We start from the raw sequence: 22,412 nt of genomic DNA on the forward strand, positions 1-22,412 counted from the left end.
AGGTGAGGTGAAGGATGCTATTCAGAGCACAGAGAAAGGACACCCGATTCACCTTTAGCAAGTCAGAGTAAACAATGCAGTGGATGCCCGAGAGAGAAGAAGAGGGGCCAAGTGAAGACAAGGTGAGAAGTATTTCAGGCCAGATAAAATACATACTGGATGGCTTTGGTGTGTTCTGATTATACAAGGAACTTAGGTAAATCCAGCAAGGCTAACATGTGAGTGTAAATGGTTGGTGAAGAAAAGTATGTAGGGAACTTAAAAAGTGTTCACAGCCAGGTAATGAAGGGACTCATAAATCATTTTACATAGTTTGAACCTTTCCTTAGAGCAACAGAAAACCATTGAAAGGGTTTAAACAAGAGAGAAATGTAAATTCAGTTTAGAAATGTCACTCTGACTCCAGGATACAGCAAAGTGGAGGGAGCAAGACTGTAGTGACAGAGAGACAGTCAGATACTGGAGATAAGAAGGCAGCAGCCTGAACTAGGTAGTGGTGAATGAATGAAGAGAAGCAGACATGTCCAAGGACACCTAGGATTGTGTGATTGACAGGCTGCGAGGGGATGGAGGAGAGGAAAGAGCCACGGACAGGGAACACAGATGAGGCTGCCCACATGGTGGAGGAAGACAGCAAATTCCATGTATCAGACACACTCACTCTGAGGTGCCTAACGGACGTGTGAATGACCATGGCCAGGAAGCAGAATCTGGGGCTCAGGAGAGTGTTCTGGTAAACAATGAAGAGTTCAGGGTGGTTTTCCCTGCTAGTATATGCCTTAGACACCAAGGACTTCAGATTCCATCTTGTGTAAGTGAAAAGTCAATAAACTCCCAACAATTCTAGTTTGCTTCATTAGAGAACAAAAGAACAGGAGCAGGCAGAGGGAACTAAAGTCATGGGAAGCTATGTGATTGCCCAGTGAGAACAGAGACAGAAAAGAAGGGGACAAAGACAAAACCCTGAAAAACATCCCTATTTAACCAATGGCTAAGGAAGAGAAATATGGAGACGGGACCAAGAGGGGCAGACAAAAGTTAGGAGGTAAACACAGCTCTGAGTTCTGGAAACCAAGCAAGGAGATGTTAGACGTTGCCTAATGTTCCCTAGAGGCAAAATCACCCCTGGTTGAGAACCACGGTCTACAATTCAATTTCATAGATGAACTGTAGCCAATTTCTTCACAAACTGTTTATGGGGAGTCTACTTGGTAGGTCAAACTAAATAAATGTGATTTACTTTTTATTACATAGCTATGTAATATTATGCTTCTGAGTCACTTATTACCACAATGTGCTTTGAAGACCTCAAGCCAACCATTCAAGTATCCAGAAGAAGCACTATGCTATGTACCTCCTTTTTCAGGCTTTAGGGTTGCACAACAAACCAATGTAGTTTGGCCTATCCATATCTCTAACTGGATACTTTTAGTGTCTGTTTTAATTTTGGTATGATGAGAAGTGGCTGATTTGTCAGCTCTTTGTGAAGATTTTGGTATCAAAGATTACTTGATATTTCTTCTGTGAACATTGAACCATTAAGGCTCTGTTTGCATTGAAGTTTTATAATTAATACAAGTTTTCCATAATTATAAGATGAGTTTCTTAGAGGATTTCTTTTATTAGAAGATGCATTTTTAAATTATTTCTTTGAGTGTTACCCATTTAACTAAAAAACATCTGTCTTTACTATTCCATTCTTACTTTTAACTCAGCAATATTCTAGTTCATGAGATAGTTTTATTTTTATAACATTGAAGTTTTCCACTAATTTAATTTTTTAAAAAGCTGTGCTTATTTCTGAGGGGATTCTCGGACTTCTACCATGGGAATCTATTGCTCAGATCTCTTCCTTTGGGAGATCATCAGATGTATGACAGAGCTACAGAAACCAGCTAAAAATACACATACTTGTTCCAGTGAACTTTTCCTTCCAGTGTCTGCATCTCACCAAGGATGGCAAGGAGAAGAGAGGACTTCCCACATCCCACTTGACCCACAATCATTGTTAACTGACCTAGATAAGTGAAACAAAGGACAATTGCAGGATGAGATGGAATTCTCTTAATGAAATAAAACCAAATTACATTTAGAAAAGGATTAAGTTTCACAATCAATGGTCCGTTTTGGTCACCAGCAATAAGGTATCCAAAATAGCTTCTTTCCATTACACATAAGTGTCATAAGGAAGGGAAAATTAAAGATATAGGTCTTGATTTATTTTTCAAACTATAAGACTAGCTGACATTAGTGAAAAGAACAATAACATTAATGTTTAAATCATCTAGATTAGTCTTACATTTATTATTCAGTTCTCCCAGAAGAAAAAGAACAGTTTTGATAAAATTGATAGTTGGGATGAAAGAGATTTGAGCTGTTATTAAGATGTTATTCCATTTTCTTAGTTTGATTTGCATGTAAAATAGAAAAATCCCAAGCTACTGGCCATCAGGCCACATCAAAAAACTATCACTATTCCATTACCCAGACATTTCAAATAAAAATCACTAGATATTTGAGCCTTAAATGTCTTGAAAACGTCATCAATCTTCCTCACAGATAGAAATCATTTTCTCATATACTCTTTTTTAAATCCTTTCTCAAATAAAATGAAAAATCAACCATACCATTATTTAAATGGAATAAATCAGCAAACGAACCAATAACATTTCATTTGGACAGTAAATAACTTGTCCAAAGGGTTATACTTTATAGTGAAAGTCAGGCCTTATCATTTCCAGCCATTTCTGCAATGAAACAGTGGGGCTCACGAGCTGCATGGTACAAATAAATAACTATAAATAATATTTATGTCTTTTAAAAGTCTTTTTGCTAGGCTCAAGTATCTTGGAAATTCATACCTGTGATAACTAGCAAGTAACAAATGACTCTTACCTGTTGGAATTCGAATATCTATATTGGATAATGTAGCTAAACCACTGCCCCATGAAAAGTACCCATTTGTGACCTAGAAAATAAGAATACATAAATTAAATTTATAAATTGTGTATATGTGTGGAATTAGAGAATATTTTAATTGAAATAAATTTTCAAAGTACTGAAAGAACTTTAATACAAAATAGAACACACTGTGGTATAATTCTGATTTAGAGTTACCACTATTTAAAGGTATAAATGAAAAAAAAAAAGAGTGGAAGTGAAGGGAGGGTCTTTGAATTAGTGATATTGTGAAGAAAGCCAAAAATTACAACAATTTTCTCTGAAAATTTGGGATTACTGGATCATTTATGGGTGAGCATTCTTAAGAAATAATCATCCCAAATATTTTTCTATGTAAACCTTACATTGATTATTTTCTCATGGCTACACAATTCCCAGAATCCTGGTGGTATAAAGAACAGAAATAGCTACAAATTATTCCAAGAAAATGACTCTGTTAGCTGAGAAGGAAGATTTTGTAATAAATGAGTTTTCTGAACTATGTGGATTTACTGCCACTCACTGAACATAAAAAAGAAAAACTAAAAGGGGAGGGAGGAATAAAGCACAGAAATAAGGCAACAGAGCCTTGTGGTATAAACCTTAACAATCATTAATGGGGTATAAACCATTGCTTATACTCATCCAAAGCAATCTATTTGTTTTAATAGCCATCAATATCTAACACTTGATAGTTTTAATAGGTATAAAAATGGGAAACAAAAGAAGTGCAACAGTACCCAAGGATGGGGAGAGGTAAATAGAGACAGAGGAGGAGAGGGAAGGTGTCTGAAAAGTTAGAGGAAACCAAAGTAAGGATACGTCTTGCTCATATATTAACATTTTGTTACAAAATCATGAATGATAAAATTTCTAAGCACATCACTGCTTAGGAATTTTTCAGAATAGATTGGTGGTGATGTCTAAATTGTAATATATCCCTAAATAACTCTGCATAAAACAATCAATTTAAAGTTAAAAAAAAAAAAGTCACTTGAGAAGGTTAGACTGTATTTTTCCATGTAGGTTTTCTCTGGCTTGAAAATGTATGGCATTTAGTAATATCCATCATATAGATATGTCTGAAATAGGTCCTGGAAGGAGGACAGCATGGAAGGGCTGAATTATGGATTGCTTTAACAAATATTTGATGAGCACTGACTGTGTTAGGACTGAAATAGGCTCCAAAGTAGATGTAATGTGTCCTTCCTCCTGGCTTGAAGCTTACAATCAGTTGAGTAAATATATGGTGGACAGCAGTAAGTACAAGACAGTGTGGACTAAGTAACAAATACAAGGGACAGAGAGACAATAAATGCAACAGCACTTCAGGAAGAAAATCATTTATTTCTGAGATGAATTTTTAAAAAAAGCCTTTTGGTAAGAGATAGCTTTTTAGCTAGTTTTGGAAAATATACTGAATTTCAATGAAGGCATTTCTGGATAAAAATCTACAATAGAAACAGGTCCAGGATCAGAACACTATGAGACATGATTTGGGAAATAATAAATAGAGTTGGTTGGCTAGAGCAGAGGGTTAAGATATTGTGGCTAAACAACAAATAATCAAATGCTGCTCAGAGAGATTAAACAGCCCCCAAGACTGAGTATCCCTCTTTCTCTGAGAGAGCAGTCAGGGAGGCTAAGAGAAGTGCAGATACACATGGGTTTGGAAAAGGGCCCACAGGGAATGGGGGATGCCCTACAGAACACCCTGCATGCTTTCATAAATGGGGAGTGAAGGTTATATATTCGGAAAGAGGCAGATGGAGAGATAAGAGGAGGCAGGAAGAGAGTGGTGACAGTTGCAGAGCTACTGAAGGTCATGGAAAATCATGCTGATTATAGGCATGCAAAGGACTTCCAAGAGCTACTGAGGGTCAGCTGGAGCTGTAGAGAATAAATCTGTTGCTGTGTCAATTTGCACCATCGCGTCATGTCCTCCATCGTACTCAGCAGCCTGATTATAAGAGGGTAAGAGGCATGAGGTCGGATTGCTTACAGAAAGGTGCTAAGGACTGGGGAGAAAGGAAAGGCTTCAATTCGCTGGAGGTTTCAATGAGGTTAAAAAACAATGTCAATGAAGGTGAGACCTGAGAGAGCTGGGGGTTAGGATTGGATGTCAGTGACTGCCTAGTACAGCAGAGTTTAAGATTTCAGAGTTTAACATTTCAGCAGGTCCAAGTGTGAGGTAACAGTGTGCAAACGGAGTGGCAGTATATTAAGGGATTTCTGAGCAGGGATGCTGGAGACGTAGTGCACTTAGAAGTTTAAGTCATATCCACAGGTGGCACCAACTCAGGCAGAAAGATGGACTGGGAGGCGGGAACCCAAATTTTTAAAGGTGGGGTAGAGATTATGAGGTCCTCTGACAATAGCGAGAGTAGAAATTGCCACAGTTTCCTGAGCGTGAGAGGAAAGACACAGTCTGAAAGAAGCGGGGAAGAACTAGAAGGCAGCGTCACCTCCTGATTTGGTGCTGCCAGAAGTGAAAGAAACAACTAAGCTCAGAGATAACAGAGGTGTAGGACCAAAGTTAATTTCTGCTGTGATTGGCACTTCCATGCCCTCCTGCCATTTACAAAATAGTCTCCCTTCTTCACCATCAGGATTAAAATCCTGGCTTCCCTGACGAGCTGCCTGACTTTGGAAACCAGCTAACACATAAACCTGTGTAAAGGTCCATAAAAGGATAGGCAAAAATATGATCATCAAATCATGGTTCATAATAGAAGAAGATGGGGGCCAACCCAGGGTCCATCACTAGAGTAAATGCACCCTACAGAAAACAGTAGCACAGTTAGAAGGAACAAACCACCATAAGAACACTAAGCATGCTGAAAGCACACAGATGCTCATGACAACACTTCATTTTTTACAAGGACGTGAGTATGTTGAGGCACATACCCTGAGTCCATCAGAGCTAGTACCAGAGTGGTGGAGGAGCAGGGAGGAGTGAGCATTGGGAATAAAGGGAGAAAACGAAATAAAATGTAAAGGCAGGAGTGAGACAGACACAAAAAGTCACAGGCTGTATGAGTCCACTTCTGTGAAATACTCAGTATAGGTAAATCGCTAGAGACAGAAAGCAAGTAGCTAGGCGCCAGGGCGGTGGGGACAAGGGAGAGTGACTGCTGAATGGGTGTGGCAGTTTCCTTTCGGGGTGATGACGTTGTTGTGCAATTGGACAGAGGTGGTAGTTGCACAATATTGTGAACGTACTAAATGCCACTGAGCTGTTCACTTTCTTTTTTTAAAGTTAATTTTATGCTATGTGAATTTTACCTAATTAAAATAATTTTTGAAGATTTAAAAGCAGGGCTTTACATAGACCATTGTCCATTTCCTCCTGCTGACCTGTGGCAGTAAAACGCCTGAGTATAGTTTGTTAAAAGCTCAGTAAAGCAAGGGGTAAGGAAATACCAAGTCAAAGTATAAGGAACAGCACAAATCCAGATGTAAGCCCTGGAGCACCTAAACCTCCTTCCCCCAAAAGGGCCAAGAAGAGCTAAGATATTTTAGAAGAAAAACACAAGGTATAAAAATGTGTCCTAAAAGATGTCATGTTTATTAGAAAACTGTAATGATCATAACAGTAGAACACTGGACAGAAAAGTAAATGAGAGAAAAATAAAATTAAAGACCAGCAATCTATCCAGACATGTAAAAATCTCTGATGCGTGACAGACTGCATTAAAGGTCAGTGGGGACAGTGATCAATACACAGGGCTGGGACCATTGGAGATCATATAAAAAATTAAATCAGACCTTACTGGCTTACTAAATGTAGTAATATTATTACCACCAATAAATTTACTACTATACTTGTGTTTTACTGACTTCTCTGCTAAATTATATCCCTACTTCATACCAAACACAAAAATTGATTCTAGGTCGATTAAAGAACTACAAATGAAAGATAGAGCTTCAAAGATTTTAGGAGCTAATATAAATTACCTTCACAACCTCTGATAGGAAAAGTTTTCTTAAATGAGACAAAACACAAAGCATTTTCCATAAAGAAAAAGTTGCATAAACTACACTACATTTAGAATTTGTGTTACCATAAAGAGAGTCAAAATCCAGGCTCCTAGTGGGAATTCTGTAACATATAAAACTTCTGAAGAAGGTAAAAATGTGAAGTATAAAGAAGTAGTATCCAGAATTTTTTAAAGGAAAGGACAAAACCCTGGCAACTCATAAACAAAGGAAATCCAAGCCCAAATGCCAATACAGGAAATGGTGCTCCATCCCATTAGAAATCCGAAAAATGCAAATAAACACCATATAGCAAGATACAACAGCACTTTTTGGCAAAATACTGGAAGCACTGGGGAAGATGTGGAGCAGCTGGAACTCTGAACTACTAACTGGTGCAAGGGTGAATTGGCACAACCTCTTTGGAAAACCGTTTTCTATTATCCAGGAAAGCTGAGGATGCACAGATGCAGGAGCTCAGCAAGTGTTCAAGACAGACCCCCAAATGAAATAACTGAGAGCCCATCAAAAGTAGGGAGGATAAATTTGGATACATTCATACGACGAGACGCTACATCAGCAATCAGAATGCATGAATTACAATTTCACACTGCCACACAGATGAATTGCACACACATAGTGCTGAGCAAAAGAAACAAAACACACCCACAGATGCACATACTTAAACCTGAAATGATTCGAGTATGTTTTGGGGGGTATACATAGCAAAGATGATCAAGGAAATGATGACTCTTAGAGTCAGGGTGGCAATTATATCTGGAGGGAGAGATACAAGAGACAGCAGCCAATGGGTGTGCTGGAGCACCTTGGAAGGAGCCGGTGATGTTCTTTACTGGGCTGTGACTGCATACCTGCTCGCTTTTCATTTAATGATGGGTACATATACATCTGATGTGCTTTTCTATAAGTATGCTGTATTTCACAATAAAAAAAATTCAAAATGAAAATAAGTTATTCCCAATCTGAGAATGTATCACCATGAATAAAAAATTAGCAGGCTCGAAGGTGAGCCATTGTAGTGGCCACGGCTAAGCAGGGTTTTTTTGCAGGGATTTCTGGTGCATGAAGGGTCATTTGGGAGGAAAAAGTCATGATAGCCTACATTTTTATGTTAAAATGAAAATCAATTTAACAAGGCACATGGAAAATATTACTTTTAAATTCCTACTCTACTGAGTAGAAAATATCAAAAAAAAGTAAAAACTAACCCTGTTTCTTTAGTCACTAATATATTAGCTGTTATCTGGGCATTTGGGGAAACAGCCTTTCGAGTCTCATTCCTTACTTTGTCATAGCCTAGCAGTTCACACCCTACTTGCAGATTGTAATTGCCTAGGGAACTATCAGAACTATTTTTAAAAATAATGCCCAGGTCTCATATTCATAAATATAAATATACATTTATTTATTTATTTATTTATTTATTTACTTTATGCTCGCCGTAAGTGCAGTTACCATCTGTTAACCATTCAGTTTTTATAATATTATCGACTATGTTCCCCAGGCTGTACATTTCATCTCTGGGACTTATTTATTTTATAATTGGAAGTTTTAACCTCTTCATCCCCATCACCTATTTTGACTATTTCAATATATCTCATATACATATGTGTGTGTGTGTGTGTGTGTGTGTGTACATATATATATATTTAAGGCTTTCTCAGTGAGTCTCATGTACAGCCATGGTTGAGATCACTAAAGCTCTCTAAAATTCACATGACATATTTTATCCTCAAAACAACCATCCTGAAATGGCATCCACACCTCAGAATAGGCAAACTGTGGCTCAGAGAGGTAAAGCAATTTGCCCAAAGTCACACATCAAATTAGAGGGAGAGGTTGGGCCAGCACTAGCTTATTCCAACAAATAACACATTTGTTCCACTTGCTCAGCACCTAGTGCGGGACAGGTATCATGTCAGGCAGTAAAGAGACAAAGAATGAGATGCAGTCCACACTGTGTGGGGCCTCTCTCACCCTCCAACTGGGCGAGGCAGTGCTGGGAGCTGCAAGCCCCTAGCAGCCAGCAAAGGCTGGTTTCCAGGACTCTGGTGGGTCCGACATTCAAAAGCCCTTGACCACTGCAGGCATCTATCTGGTCCAGTCCCTGCACAGCACTGACCTCTCCTTGGGCCTTATCCCAACTATTAATCCCCAGCCTGTGCTCCTCTGGTGGCCTCTTGCACCTAAGCACACATGCCTTGGGAGAGTACAAAAGGCTGAGTTTGCAATGAGATCACAGACCGTACTGGGAAGCTGGGTGAATGCATGCAACAGTAACATTTGCTTAATACAACAATTACAATTCAGTTTTTTCCCTTAAAAACTGGATGTAGCATATTGATGTTCTCTATAAAATCGATTTACTTGGTAGACAAATGTAGGAGTAGAAGAGGAAATACATTGGATACCAGCTTCTAACACAGATTCAGAAGAGGGGCTCATTTTCCAGCTATTAAAACAAAATATACTGCTGGAATCAAACCATGGTCGGGAGGGGAGGAAGAATGGAGAATTATAAACTCATCGGAGTGTTTTTGAAAATGTTATGAGGATTGGTAATCCCCTGTAAAGAGACTTCAAAGACACAATTTAGGACACTTTTGCAGAATTTCGCCATAGAATGGTAACGTAAAGGTTTCAATTCAGTTAAGAACCTAGGAAATAAATTAACCTTTATTGCAATGTCCTCAGTCTCCACAGGACGTAGACGTCTTGCTGGCTGCTCATAGCTGTCCAGGTGATATCTGCCAGGCTGCTTCCTGTTTATAGTTTTCGGCTGCAGCATTACAAATGGAAAAGAGCCCAAATTGAAGCTTTATGAAAAACTCAAGGCTTTACTGAGCATTAATTCATATTGCTACTTCTCCCCTTGAATTCCAAGAAAAAGAAAGACATGAATACCATATTTTAATTATTTCAATGGTTGTTCCAAAATAAACACACACAAAAACAAATGTTAACAAAAAAGTGTTGTTATGATCTTAAACCTAATTCACAAGGCTTTTAAGAAAAATGAAAGTACAAAGAGGTGACACTTGCAAACCGAAGTGTTGAGCCCCACACTAGGTTTTAGACGTTCTTCCTCCAGCTATCCAGATAAATATAGCCAGACAGTGAAAACCTGTCTTCTCAAAAGGCAAGTGGACTAATTCAGGTTACCCTAGAATCTGTTTGTTAGGCCATTAGGCTCAGAAACGTTCCAGGAGCACATTTCTGATCACCCTCTGCACCATGAGAATTTTGAGTCTGATGGACTCACATAATGAGATTAGGCTACACACCACCAAAGGACTCACCATGGAGTGAGAAAAAAGCATAAAATCCTAGGATTTTTTTGTCCAAATAGGTATATTATCTCATAAGAAGGTCCATAAGCATTATAAAATGGTCCAGTATTTCTCAAATGTTATAGTGATATTTCTAGTCAAAAGACTTAATGTATCCATTATAAAAAGAACACCAGGTAGATTGGACAGTTTTATGTACTTAGAATGAATATAAGTTAGGTCATAAATAGAAATTTGTTGTTCTCTGATTTTGAATTTAATTTCGCATAGTAAGAGGCAAATGGCTAAAGAGAAGGTAGGAAGTTCAGCTCTGTAAATGTCTAATTTAGAAAAATTTATAAGCTCTCAGTTTGTCCCAGGAATCTAATAAGCAAGTATTTCAACATAATTACCTATGTAATTAAATACCCCATTGAGATTGTGAACGCTAAATAGTGATACACTTTAAAACTGCTAAATTACCTATAAAAGCAAAGCATTCTAGAATTGTGAAATTTTTTTTTTGGCCTGGAATTGCAGGTTTCATTTTTTTAAAAATCCATTGAGTTCTATTATGGGAATTAGGAATGTCCTCAATAATCAGTAATTTAATCCGAACAAGATATTGCTCTTCCAATTTCCATCAATTGGTATATCAACAAAACAACAAACTATCAAATTGTACATTGCTAGGCTACGTGCAAATAAATACACAGATTTAAAAGCTACTGAGAAGAGCACATTGTCACACTGGAAAATATTTAACCCATTTTAACTTAAAAGAAGAGTGTTGATGAAATGTTTAGTTCAGCTTTGTTTTTCTTTTCACAATCCTCACAGATGCCCCCGGAAGTGCATCGCACGAGCTGTTTCAGAGAGTCACGATCCTTGAAGCTAAGTGTATTTTCCACACAAGACAGGTCTATACCTGTATATAAGTTCACTGTCTTCTAGAGGCTTTGGTTCTATAGTAGTATTGCCCCCAGAGGTCCACAAGCAATGACTTCATGTTCTTCACAAGACTAAGGAGAGGGCGGGCGGGGATGTGTTGACAGAGATTTGAGCCGGAGCTCCACAGATGTGATTTGAAGAGACTTTGGCTCTAAGCTGTCACTAATTCTCCACGGAGATGCTACAGCCAAAACCACTTAACTTGAAGCTTTTACAGAATACATAGCATCTTAAGAGCTCTCAAGAAGGAATTTCCATTAGTGTTATTTTCAAACACAGTTTTTTTTTTTTTTTTACTCCATTTAAAAAAGCTTGCCATTTGTGGTTGGCCCGTCAACTGTGATGAACGACCCTGAAAGACATCAGAAGTCCAGTCTGGTTTCAATAACCCTGAAGATATTGGATGCATTTGAAGGGGATTCTTTTTCCCTTCCAAAAACCTTCTCTCCGTTCAATTTTTCTTCTATCCCTCATCTCATACAAAAGATTCTTCTGATTTCCCTGCCTCCACAAACTTGACCTTCTCCATCTCCATTTGTGAGGTCATCTCACGCTGCTCATCCCCACACCCCTGAAAAATGAAATCAACAAGCTCTTGGGTCATCTCCTATCCCCCAAAGTGTGACAAGGCTGGGTCCAATCCAATGTCTGACTGCCCTACTGCTCACAGTGTAGACGCTCTATAATGTGTTTGTCTTCGTGTCCATGTCCACACAACAGCAAGCATGTAATTTGAGGCAGTTGGTCCAATGTTTATAGGCATGGGTGGTAGTTCCTTCTCAAAAAACTAAATATAGAAATACCATTTGACCTGCTGTTAAGACTCCTATTAAGACCTGCTTAATAAAATAACAGAGAGTAAAAAGATAACTCCAGAAGAGCAGAAGAAAACAGCAGGTCTAGATATAGCCAAGTTCTCATCTTAACTATTTTTAGTTAGTTTTCATTTTAGACATAACTAGTTTTTTTAGACATGATATAAAGAAAAATTTAATGTAGATTGACTTCCTGGTAAAAGCTTCCGAAGCCTCAGTTAATAACAGGAGACGGCAAGTGCATTTTTGTTTGGTCACAAAAATGGTCAGTATATTCATATTTTTCTCTAAAGTAACATGAACAACTAATATTAACTTATAAGTGAGTTTAGAATAGCATCTACTTTACTGTTAGAAATATGCATGGTAATTTTAAAGACTTTCTTCAGATTTTTTCAGACACACCTTTCAAGACAGTGGCATAATCCAATCCCGTTGATTTAAATATTATCTAATGGCTAATGATTCTTAAGTTTACATCTCAATGCTGACTTGTCTTCTTGGATGTCAACAAATATCTCAAAATTATCACATGCAAAATATACTTCTTGATTTTACCCTAACAGCAACCTACTCATTTCTCAGCCTCCCTGTTTTCAGTTAATGTCTCCATCATTTATCCAGCAGTCAAGAGAATAATATAGGATACATCCTTGAGTCTCTTCTCCCTCATCCCCCCCATCAGTCTATCAGCAAGTTTTATCAGCTCAACCTAAAAAATGTACACCAAATTTGATCACTTCCTCACAATGTCCACTGCAACTACCAACACAAACTAATTCTAACCATTATCATTTCTTACCTGTGTTATTATAATGACCTCCGTACTGATGTGTCCTTTCCACCCTTGTCCCCACTGACTACTCTCCATCCAGTCATCTTTTTAAAATATGAACACAATTATATTAGTCCTGACTTTAAAACCCTCCAATGGTTTCCTGTTGTGGGAAATCCAAACTCTTTCATGGTCTGTAAGACCCTCAGTCCTTTCTTACCTCATCTCATCTCTCCGTTCCTCACCAGGTTTTAACCAGAGTGCCCATCTGGTCCTGAACACAGAGAAGTTAAGTATCCTGCCTAAAAGCATTTAGCATGTAACACACCGACCAGGTCCATGACCACCGTACTAGCTTGTTTAAGCCCCACCTCAGGGCCTTTGCATCAACTAGTCCAGTTCTTTTCCCAGATCTTCGCAGAACGGTACCTACTCTTCATTCAGGTCTCAGCCTGAATGCCATCTTTACAGAGGAGCCTTCTCAGAAATGAACACCCTGCTTTGAGTATCCCAGTCACTCTCTTTTATGCTCTTCCCACAGCAAAATGATCTCGTGTTTTACTACTTTATCATCTGAATACTGCCTTGTTCATAGCTACATTCCTAGGTCTTGGCACAAAGAACAGGGTAGCCAAAAGGAGTGGAAACACAGGCAAATACATAATAAATGTCATGTTACATATAATACATTACAAACTAATACTGTTACCAGGCTTCATGTGGATACTAAATAAATATTTGCTTAAAGGATAAATAAACTGGCTCAGGAGTGGTAAAACTCAGGTTGTAATTCTGGCCCTGCCACTTACTACTCTCATGAATTTTTCACTGAGCCACACAACACGCAAACTCAATATACTCATTTAGAAAATAACAATAGGTAATGTTATGTAACATGAATCAAAAGACATAATGCATCAAAAAGCACTTTTTAAACTAAAAAGTGTGATATAACTAAAAAGGTATTGTAAGAATATGGTGGAGTTGTAAGCTTGTTTTTATTATGTTTACATAAACTTGGGACAAACAACCTCTCAGTGTCTTTATGAACTGAATATGTAATGTCCCCTCTTGGGATAATTTTTTGATCATTTATAAAGACAAGCCTTATACTTCCATTGATTTTAGACTTGTAAAGTTTGTTGTAAAAACAGATGGCTATTCTTTCCATAGAGCTTAAAAGCAAAGCTTACCATTTTTTCTGATTACACCCATTTTAAATCATTCATTTTTTAGAATGATCCCTGTTCACAGCTTCCATAACCACAAAAAAGCACTTACGACTCCAGTGTGTTTCTTACAGGACTCAAAAGGAAGAGACCCTTCACCGGTTCGCCAGCTGTCCTCACCAATCTCGTCACTCAAGAGAAACTCATTCAGCTTTTGAACACTGTAAAAAGCAAGCACACGGACACAAAATAAGGGTTAAAAATAAAACCAGCGACAATGAAGTGTGACCTTAATACACAAACTTTTTCCCCACTCATTATCACACTGAGCAAGCCACCTCTGAGAATCATTTCTCAAGACCAACTAGGAATTCAGCTCAGCAGAACAAGAACTCTAAATTGCCCAGGAATGATGGGCTCCTGGGACCCTGGACTTTCAGTACTAAAACTAGGAAAGTCTCAAGAAAATCAGATCAATTGATCACCCTAAATTCAGCCAAACTTCTTTTGTACTTTCATTTTGCAATTATATTCCTTGGCAGTCCAAGAGAGTCAGGGAGGAACTTGAAACAACGTGGTTAAAAATAATACTGTAACATTGAGGGAAATACTCTTATTATTCTAATTTTACAAATGAGGGAAATAAAGTACAGAGAAGTTAAGTATCCTGCCTAAACGCATTTAGCGTGTTAACACACCAACCAAGTCAGTGACCACAGTACTAGCTTGCTTAAGCACTAGGCATTGCACACACTTTCTGGACCTCAAGGGAGAGGGCCCTGTAGAAAGAGTTGCTACTCAAAGTGTTGGACAAGGGACCAGAAGCACCAGCGTCACCTGGCAGCTTAGCACAAACAGACAATCTCAGGCTCCACCCAAGACCTCCTGAACCCAAATAGGCATCTTAACAAGATCCAGGCATGCTTCACAAGCATGTTACAGTTTGAGAAGCCCTGCTCTAGGAGAGAGAGAAGTTTGCAAACATTCTTTGCTACAGGGTTCTTGGGCTGGACACAAAGCTCCTCAGCCCACCTACCCCTTGCATTCTCATTCTTTCAAAGGAATCTTGTAGGAGAGTAGCAAGAGAAAAGAATCAAAGAAAATAGTAACATGATTTGAAAACATCCTCCTATGAGTATAATAATACATTAAAGAAAATTCTGTAAGAAATGCTCCTTTAGAAAGGGGACCCCTCCTACACTGTTGGTGGGAATGTAAATTGGTTCAGCCATTGTGGAAAACAATATGGAGGTTCCTCAAAAAACTAAATATAGAAATACCATTTGACCTAGTAATTCTACTCCTAGGAATTTACCCAAAGAAAACAAAGTCCCTGATTCAAAAATACATATATGCACCCCTATTTTTATTGCAGTGCTATTTACAATAGCCAAGATAGGGAAGCAACCTAAGTGTCCATCAACAGATAAATGGATAAAGAAGAGGTGGTACATATACACTATAGAATATTACTCAGCCATAAAAAGAAAAGAAATACTACCATTTGCAACAACACGGATGGAGCTAAATGGTATTATGCTCAGTGAAATAAGCCAGGTGGAGAAAGACAAGTACCAAATGACCTTACTCACTTGTGGAGTATAAAAACAAAGCAAAACTGAAGGAACAAAACAGCAGCAGACTTACAGACTCTAAGAAGGGACTAGCAGTTCCCAAAGGGAAGAGGTTGGAGAGGGTGAATGGGGAGGGAGAAGGAGACTAAGGGGCCCAATAATCGGCAATCACAATATAGGCAGGTCACGGGGAAGGCAGTTCAGCACGGAGAAGACAAGTAATGACTCTATAGCATCTCACTACGCTGATGGACAGTGACTGCAATGGCGGGGGAGAGGAGTTAATAATATGCGTGAATGTTGAAATGTTGTTCATGTAAAACCTTCATAAGCTTGTATGTCGATGATACTTTAATAAAATAAATAAATAAGTTTACTATTAAAAAAGAAAAAAAGAAAAATGAACTCAGTCTTCATCTTAAGAAATTTGCAAAAAAATCAAAGAAATGTTCCTTTAGCATGGCAGGAAGCTGATGGTAGAAACACTACCTTGGCACACGCAGCACCCACCACAGGGGAAATGCTACCTTTGGTAGAAAACTCAAAAAAACATATTTGAAAGAAAAGGTTTATTTAGTTAGTTAGTTTTCATTGGAGATTGTAGTCAAGTGTCTCCAGGGGGGTCTGCATACTTTGTTGCTGTGACAGACTGATATAATGAAGAAAAGTAAACTTAATTCAGTCTGTTGCCCATGATTTTTAAGCCTTTTTGCCTTGCATGCCATAGAAACTGCTCCCTTTCATCAGAAACATAAAGATACATAAAATCCACTGGGGCCAGCTAACTATCAGCTTCCAAATTACATTTACATGAACTAAAAAGAGAAAATTGTTTAAGTGCCTTAGCTGAAAAATATTCCATTGTATGCATATGCCACATTTTGCTTATTTATTCATCCACCAATGGATATTTTTTATTGAAGTATAGTTGATACACAATATAGCATTGGTTTTAGGTGTACAACATAGTGATTCCATAATCATGTACTCATGAAATGCCCACAACAATAAATTTAGGTAACCATCTGTCGCCAAACAGAGATATAAAATTGACTCTATTCCCTATGCTATACTTTTCTTATCCCCGTGACTTACTTATTTTATAACTAGAAATTTGTACTTCTTTATCCCCTTCCCCTATTTTGTCCACCTCCCCACTCTCCTCCCCTTTGGCAACCATGCTTGTTCTCAGTATTTATGAGTCTATTTCTTTTTTGTTTGTTCTTTTTTTTTAGGTTCCACATATAAATGAAACTGTCTGGTGTTTGCCTTTCTCTGACTTATTTCACTTAGCAAAATACCCTATATACACTGACTGATGGGCATTTGGGTTGTTTCCACTTTTTGGTTATTGTGAAAAATGCTGCTGTGAACATGGGTGTGCAAATATCTATTCAAGTCCCCACTTTCAATTCTGTTGGGTTTACACTGGAAGTGGAGTGGCTGCATCATATGGTAATTTTATGCTTAATTGTTTCAGGAACTGCCATACTGTTTCCCACAGTGGCTGCACCACGGTTCTGGAATTCTCGACTCACTTAAATGTTTTAGAGTTACAACAGCCTGGATGATTCTTGAAGACGTTATGCTGTGTACAAATATTGTGTGATTCCACTTATGTGAAGTACCTAGAATAATCAAATTCATAAAGACGGAAAATCAGTGGTGGTTACCAGAAGCCGGAAGGAGACCTAATGGCGAGTTACCATTTAACAAGCATAGAGTTTCAATTTGAGAAGATAAAAAAGTTCTGGAGATGGAGTGTAGTGATCAATCAATTGTACATCTATGTAAATGAATTTAATGCCACTGGACTGTACACTAAAAATGGTTTAAATGATAATTTTTATGTTAGATATATTTTACTGCTAATAAAAAAGAATTTCAGACCCAAGAAAAAGAAAAAAAAAAGAGCTTCCCCTCGCGTACTCCCTGAGTCTTCGTCAGCAAAGCCTGACCCTATGTACTGGAAAGAGTGTTAGCAGGGACTTATGAAATGGCATTTTACTCTTCTTAAGTGGTAGCTATTCCTTCTTTACTTTTTCACTGAAGTATGATTAACACACAACAGTATATTACTTTCAGATGTACAACATAATGATTTACTATTTATATATATTGCAAAATGCTCGCCACAGTAAGTCTAATTAATATCCATCACCACACATGGCTATGCAATTTTTTTTTCTTGTGATGAGAACTTTTTAAGATCTACCTTAAAAGTAGTGATGAAAGACCTTCTTTACTTTCATAGACTTTGTTATTCTGTTTTTACATTTTGAAGAGACTGGATTTTAAGGAGCACAGCTTTGTCAATCAAAGGCACACCTGTTAAGCAATTTCACATGCGGTCTTGGCACACGAAGGGAAGTACGGGGCCAGGCTCACTGGACTTTGTCACCCCAAGTCTAGCAGCTACCGGCACACATTACTCAATGAATGTTTGTTGAATACATCAAGGAAGGAATAAACCAATGATTCAGACATTTAAGTAGTCAGCTGACTCAACTCTCCATTTCACTGACATTTGGAGTCAGTGGTTTCTGAGCATTACTGAGGCATAGGAAGAATTTTCTTTCCTCTTTGTAACATACTACTTTGGAACTCCAGTTTAGGGAATACTGGAGGGCCCCAATACTAACCCTTCTCTAAACCTCCCCCCATTTTTTCTCCTCCCCTGTCCCCATAATTCTAGGCTCTCTGGCTGAGGGTCCCCTGCACTGCTACTGTGTCACCGTTTGGTTACTGTCTCTCTCTCCCGCTAGACTGTGAACTCCTTAAGTGCAAAGATGTTCATCTTCAGAATCTAGACCAATGCCAAAAATATACATAGTATTTACTCAAGAAACCTCTGGTGAATGAATAAACGGGTAATACAAAAAGCATTTCCTGTTCCTATGAGGTCCTTTCAGAAATCACAGAGGCAAAGCAATTATGGAAAATGCATGAATCCTGACCAAGGGTGAAGTAATTTCCACCAAGCTGCCAGGGTTATATTTTAAAAATCCAAATCTGTTCATACAACAATCCTCTCCTTAAAATAACAAATGGCTCGCCTTTGCCTTTCAGCATCCTTAGTGTCATCTGCAGGCTGATTGGCATTTGACTCTCCCGCTTCATCCCAGGACACTTTCCACATCAGAACCTTTCTCCAGCTACACCCACCACTTCCAGCCCCCTGAATGCACTGAGATCTCTCACCTACTTACTCGCCCTTTCCCCCTTGCACATGTTGCTCCCTCAGATAGAACATGTTTTCCCTTTTTCTTCAACTGGCCAAGTCCTACTTCATCTTTAAGAGCCTAGAAAGAAGCCACTACCTCTGTTAAACCTTCACCGACCAGACAGCCCTCTCTCGGTGAGCTTCAAGATCCTCACATATGAGCACATGGCATCTGCGTAGAGCTCCGTAACAGCATAACGCGCCGTAATGTAGTTAGCGTCCCCCCTGCTCTCTCCAACTAGACAGTGGACTCCCTGAGGCTTTCACTCCACCTTTCATCTGTGCGAGCCCTAATGCCCACAATGTACCCGAAGTGTTAACATGTACACATAGACCTATGGAAGATACCTCTCGGGAGCATGGAATGGAAATTAGCAAAATGGTACTAAATTAGTAAAATGAAGATTAATAAAATACCTAAAATATTTAAGCAATGTGCCAGCCACCCTTCATGTAGTATCTCATTTAACTGTCTCCACTACCATAAGTAGGAGCTGTTCCCGTCATCATTTGACAAGTGATGAAAGTGAGCAATGAAACATTGAATGATGTGCTTGAGGTTGACTAGTGAGTACGCTGTGGCGGCGCTGGGGTGTGAGAGCAGATGTATTTGACACCAGCCAATTTCCTAATCCTGCTTCCACCACCTTTACAGTTCAGTATTTTACTAGTTTCTCATTTGTTTAAAAAATTCCTAAAAGTTTTTAAGGTTTTATTACACACATTATGTTTTCACTTTTCAAGTTTCATTTTGGGTGTTTAGATACACTTCAAGTACTTTGGACAGGGGCTTTGGGAATTGGGAACAACTGATTTTGTTGCTGGCAGTTATGTGTTTTTCTTGTGAGAAACACAAAATTTGGGTAGGGACCAGATCAACATGGACGTATGCTCTATTATAAGTATCAGTAACTACCTGACCGAAGGTAATTGCAGGAGATGAACAAGTATATGTTCCTTTGGGAGGTGCATGAGAGAAAGGACACAGTTATTTTCCAACAAAGCAAGGGGTTTGCTGCGCACATTTTCCCTTGGGAAAAATAACACCTTTGGACATAGATGTTGCAGTGGACATCAAATACCACAAGCCTAAATTCAAATTATTTTTAAAAGACGCAACATATCAACTCACGTTCTCCTCCAGAAAAGCAAAACATGAAAACTATTTCCTTACAAATAAAGCAAAGTGGAAAAGTGAGGCAAGCATCCTGAAAAAACACTCTTACTCAAGTATCTTGGTATCTTAGTAGTGACTTTTCCAAGTTTTCTTCATTTCTTCAACTCTGCTTTGCAAATGTAGACTGGTACACATCATCAAAAAATGTCCAGAAAATTCGAATGGTGTGCTAGGGCTGGGAGGAGATAACCTGAATCATAACTGTCTCCTTCTTCTATTTCATTATGTAAACATGGAGTCTCACCCACTGAGCAATTTTGACTAACAAGCCAAACATTTTTAAAAGAAAGCATAGAATTTTTCCGTAGCACAGAATTTTACATGGCATGGGATTTCCTGCAGTAGAGAAGTTCACAAGTCTCTTACATGCCCGTGTAACGCTAGTTTGGGAGTATGCTGCACCCTCATTCTAACCCACCAAATTTCTGAAAGCCTTTAAGAGTGCAGTGAAGAACTTCTGACTTCCACAGTTCTGAAGAGGAGGTTTCAAACTCAGCTGACCAAAGTCTCCAATTATAAACAGGCTGCTCAATGCGCTGTGGGCCAACTGGCATCAAAGACTGGTCACGGATCCCCAGGCACAGAAGAAAATGCCAAGCCCAGTCAACACTGGGAAAACACTTGTTTGGGTTCCCAGAACCAGCACACAGTGGGGAAAAGGATTGGCCCCCTCTGTCGACCAGTCATCTCTGTAGGACCCACAAATCAACCACTGAGACTCATTTCAGAGAAGTAAGTTTTTATAAGCTGATTCTGTTTGGCCTATGGCTTGGGAAACCTGGAGCTGAGCCCTGAAAACAGACTGGCCTGTATCAAACTGGCAAATGCCTTTTCCCTTGCATGTAAGGGAGAAAGGGTGCTATGCAGAAATACTGGGGGTGGTATCCACTCTCAACTATGCTAAGATTTACTACAGCAGGACTGTATGCTGTGGCCTGGGGGACATCCTAAGGTTTTGCTGTTGTTTTCAAATCAACTCTGAAAGTCTTTCTGGCGTGTGGTAACCCCCAATTTCAGAGGAGTTATCTGTACTGCTCTCTATCTCCCCTTCAAGCAGTAAGTCACATTCCAATTAAAAATGCAACCATGAGAGGGACAGCTGTTAAATGGAGAAAATGAAAATAAGGACCAAAATAGCAGACTGGCCATTTATCAACTTTATTGTTTGAAGTAGCTTCCCTTCCAGAGCACTGCCTAATTTGGAAGTGGTGCTACAAAAATCAGTCAGTGAGCTGTGCAAGTGTTTCAGAGTCGGAACAATACAAAAAGGAAAGAAATGAGGGCAGATGAGGCCCAGAGGGCCTGATCTTTAAACTAGCAGCTCCAGAACTGGTTACTACTGACATTTTTACAGAAAAGGATTGAAATCATGTTCTGATACTATTTTAACCAGTCAGAACTTGGTTTGTAGTAAGATAATACATGCATCTTACTGTTATTTGGTATTAAGCCACTGTTAAACCAATATAAACTATTGCCTAAAACTGGAGAGTCTGATATTTTGAATAGTAAATACTAGTTTTCATAGTAATACAAAGACATTGGGAAATTATCTAATTTTAAAAGACCTTACAAGGGATATTCTACATTGATATCAACGGCAACACCATACTTTGCATAGTTAAGGTCTCGGTTTTCCAATTATTCTCATTATTGCAACATCTTGGCATTTGTTTCGAAGGTCAGAGGTGGATAATGACTTTATGAAACTTGCTTAAGTTTTATAAGGTTTATAGGACTTTATAGCACAAAGCAAAATACTACTTTAAGAATGCCTTGTTTATAAAGAGTGTAAGTAGATTATGGCACATACAGTGCTGTATAATGCAGTTTGGTAGCACACTTATTTATTTAATACAAATAAATATGGAGAGAAATGGTTAAAATGGTCATATCATAACACAACTATTTTTATTGTTGTGCATTGTGGAAAACTGCAAGTCTGAGACAAAGCATATACTGGTCAAAAACACTATACAAGCATATTTGAAATGAGCAAAACAGAATGGTTTAGCAAAATCTTTCCATATGCAGAGACTATGAGCCTGGAATTCTTCTTTCTACAGAATTAAACTAAAATTGAAACAGTAAGTATGCATCGATGGGAACATTCTCTATCACTGTTGGTGTAAATATAAACTGGCACAGTTTCCCTGGAAAATATTCCTAAAAATAAATCTTAAAAATGTGTATGCCTTTTGACCTACCACTCTTTCAATGGAAAGCATCATAGCCATATTCATCAAGGGCCTTAAAAATGTGCATACTGTTAGAACTAGTATCTCCACTTCTAGAAATCAGACTTAAAATAATTAAAGAAAAGTTTAAAGATAGTTATTTATCTCAATGTTACTTACATTGCTCATTTTAGATAGAATGTAAAAACATTCTAAATGCCCATTAGAGGTAATCGTTAAATAAGAGTATTTCCAAATAATGGACAATCACATAGTCAGCAAACATAGTGCGTTATGATCTCAATGAAGGGAAAAATAATAAAAACAATAAGTGAAATAAGGA

General features: G+C 38.4%; 1 protein-coding gene across 10 annotated transcripts in view; it reads right to left on the minus strand.

The window, feature by feature from the left end:
• The window catches only part of ABCC9 (ATP binding cassette subfamily C member 9), a 107,121-nt gene that overhangs the window by 51,539 nt on the left and 33,170 nt on the right, over window positions 1-22,412 (minus strand). For all 10 annotated transcript variants that reach the window (XM_057492219.1, XM_036889251.2, XM_036889246.2 and 7 more), the window contains 4 exons: window positions 14,031-14,139; window positions 9,614-9,718; window positions 2,896-2,968; window positions 1,912-2,017 (listed from right to left, as the gene is read on the minus strand). In XM_057492219.1, coding sequence (XP_057348202.1) covers window positions 1,912-2,017; window positions 2,896-2,968; window positions 9,614-9,718; window positions 14,031-14,139 — 393 coding nt within the window. The remainder of the gene's footprint in view (window positions 1-1,911; window positions 2,018-2,895; window positions 2,969-9,613; window positions 9,719-14,030; window positions 14,140-22,412) is intronic.

This window comes from Manis pentadactyla, chromosome 14, assembly GCF_030020395.1.
Source record: "Manis pentadactyla isolate mManPen7 chromosome 14, mManPen7.hap1, whole genome shotgun sequence".
Classification (NCBI taxonomy): domain Eukaryota; kingdom Metazoa; phylum Chordata; class Mammalia; order Pholidota; family Manidae; genus Manis; species Manis pentadactyla.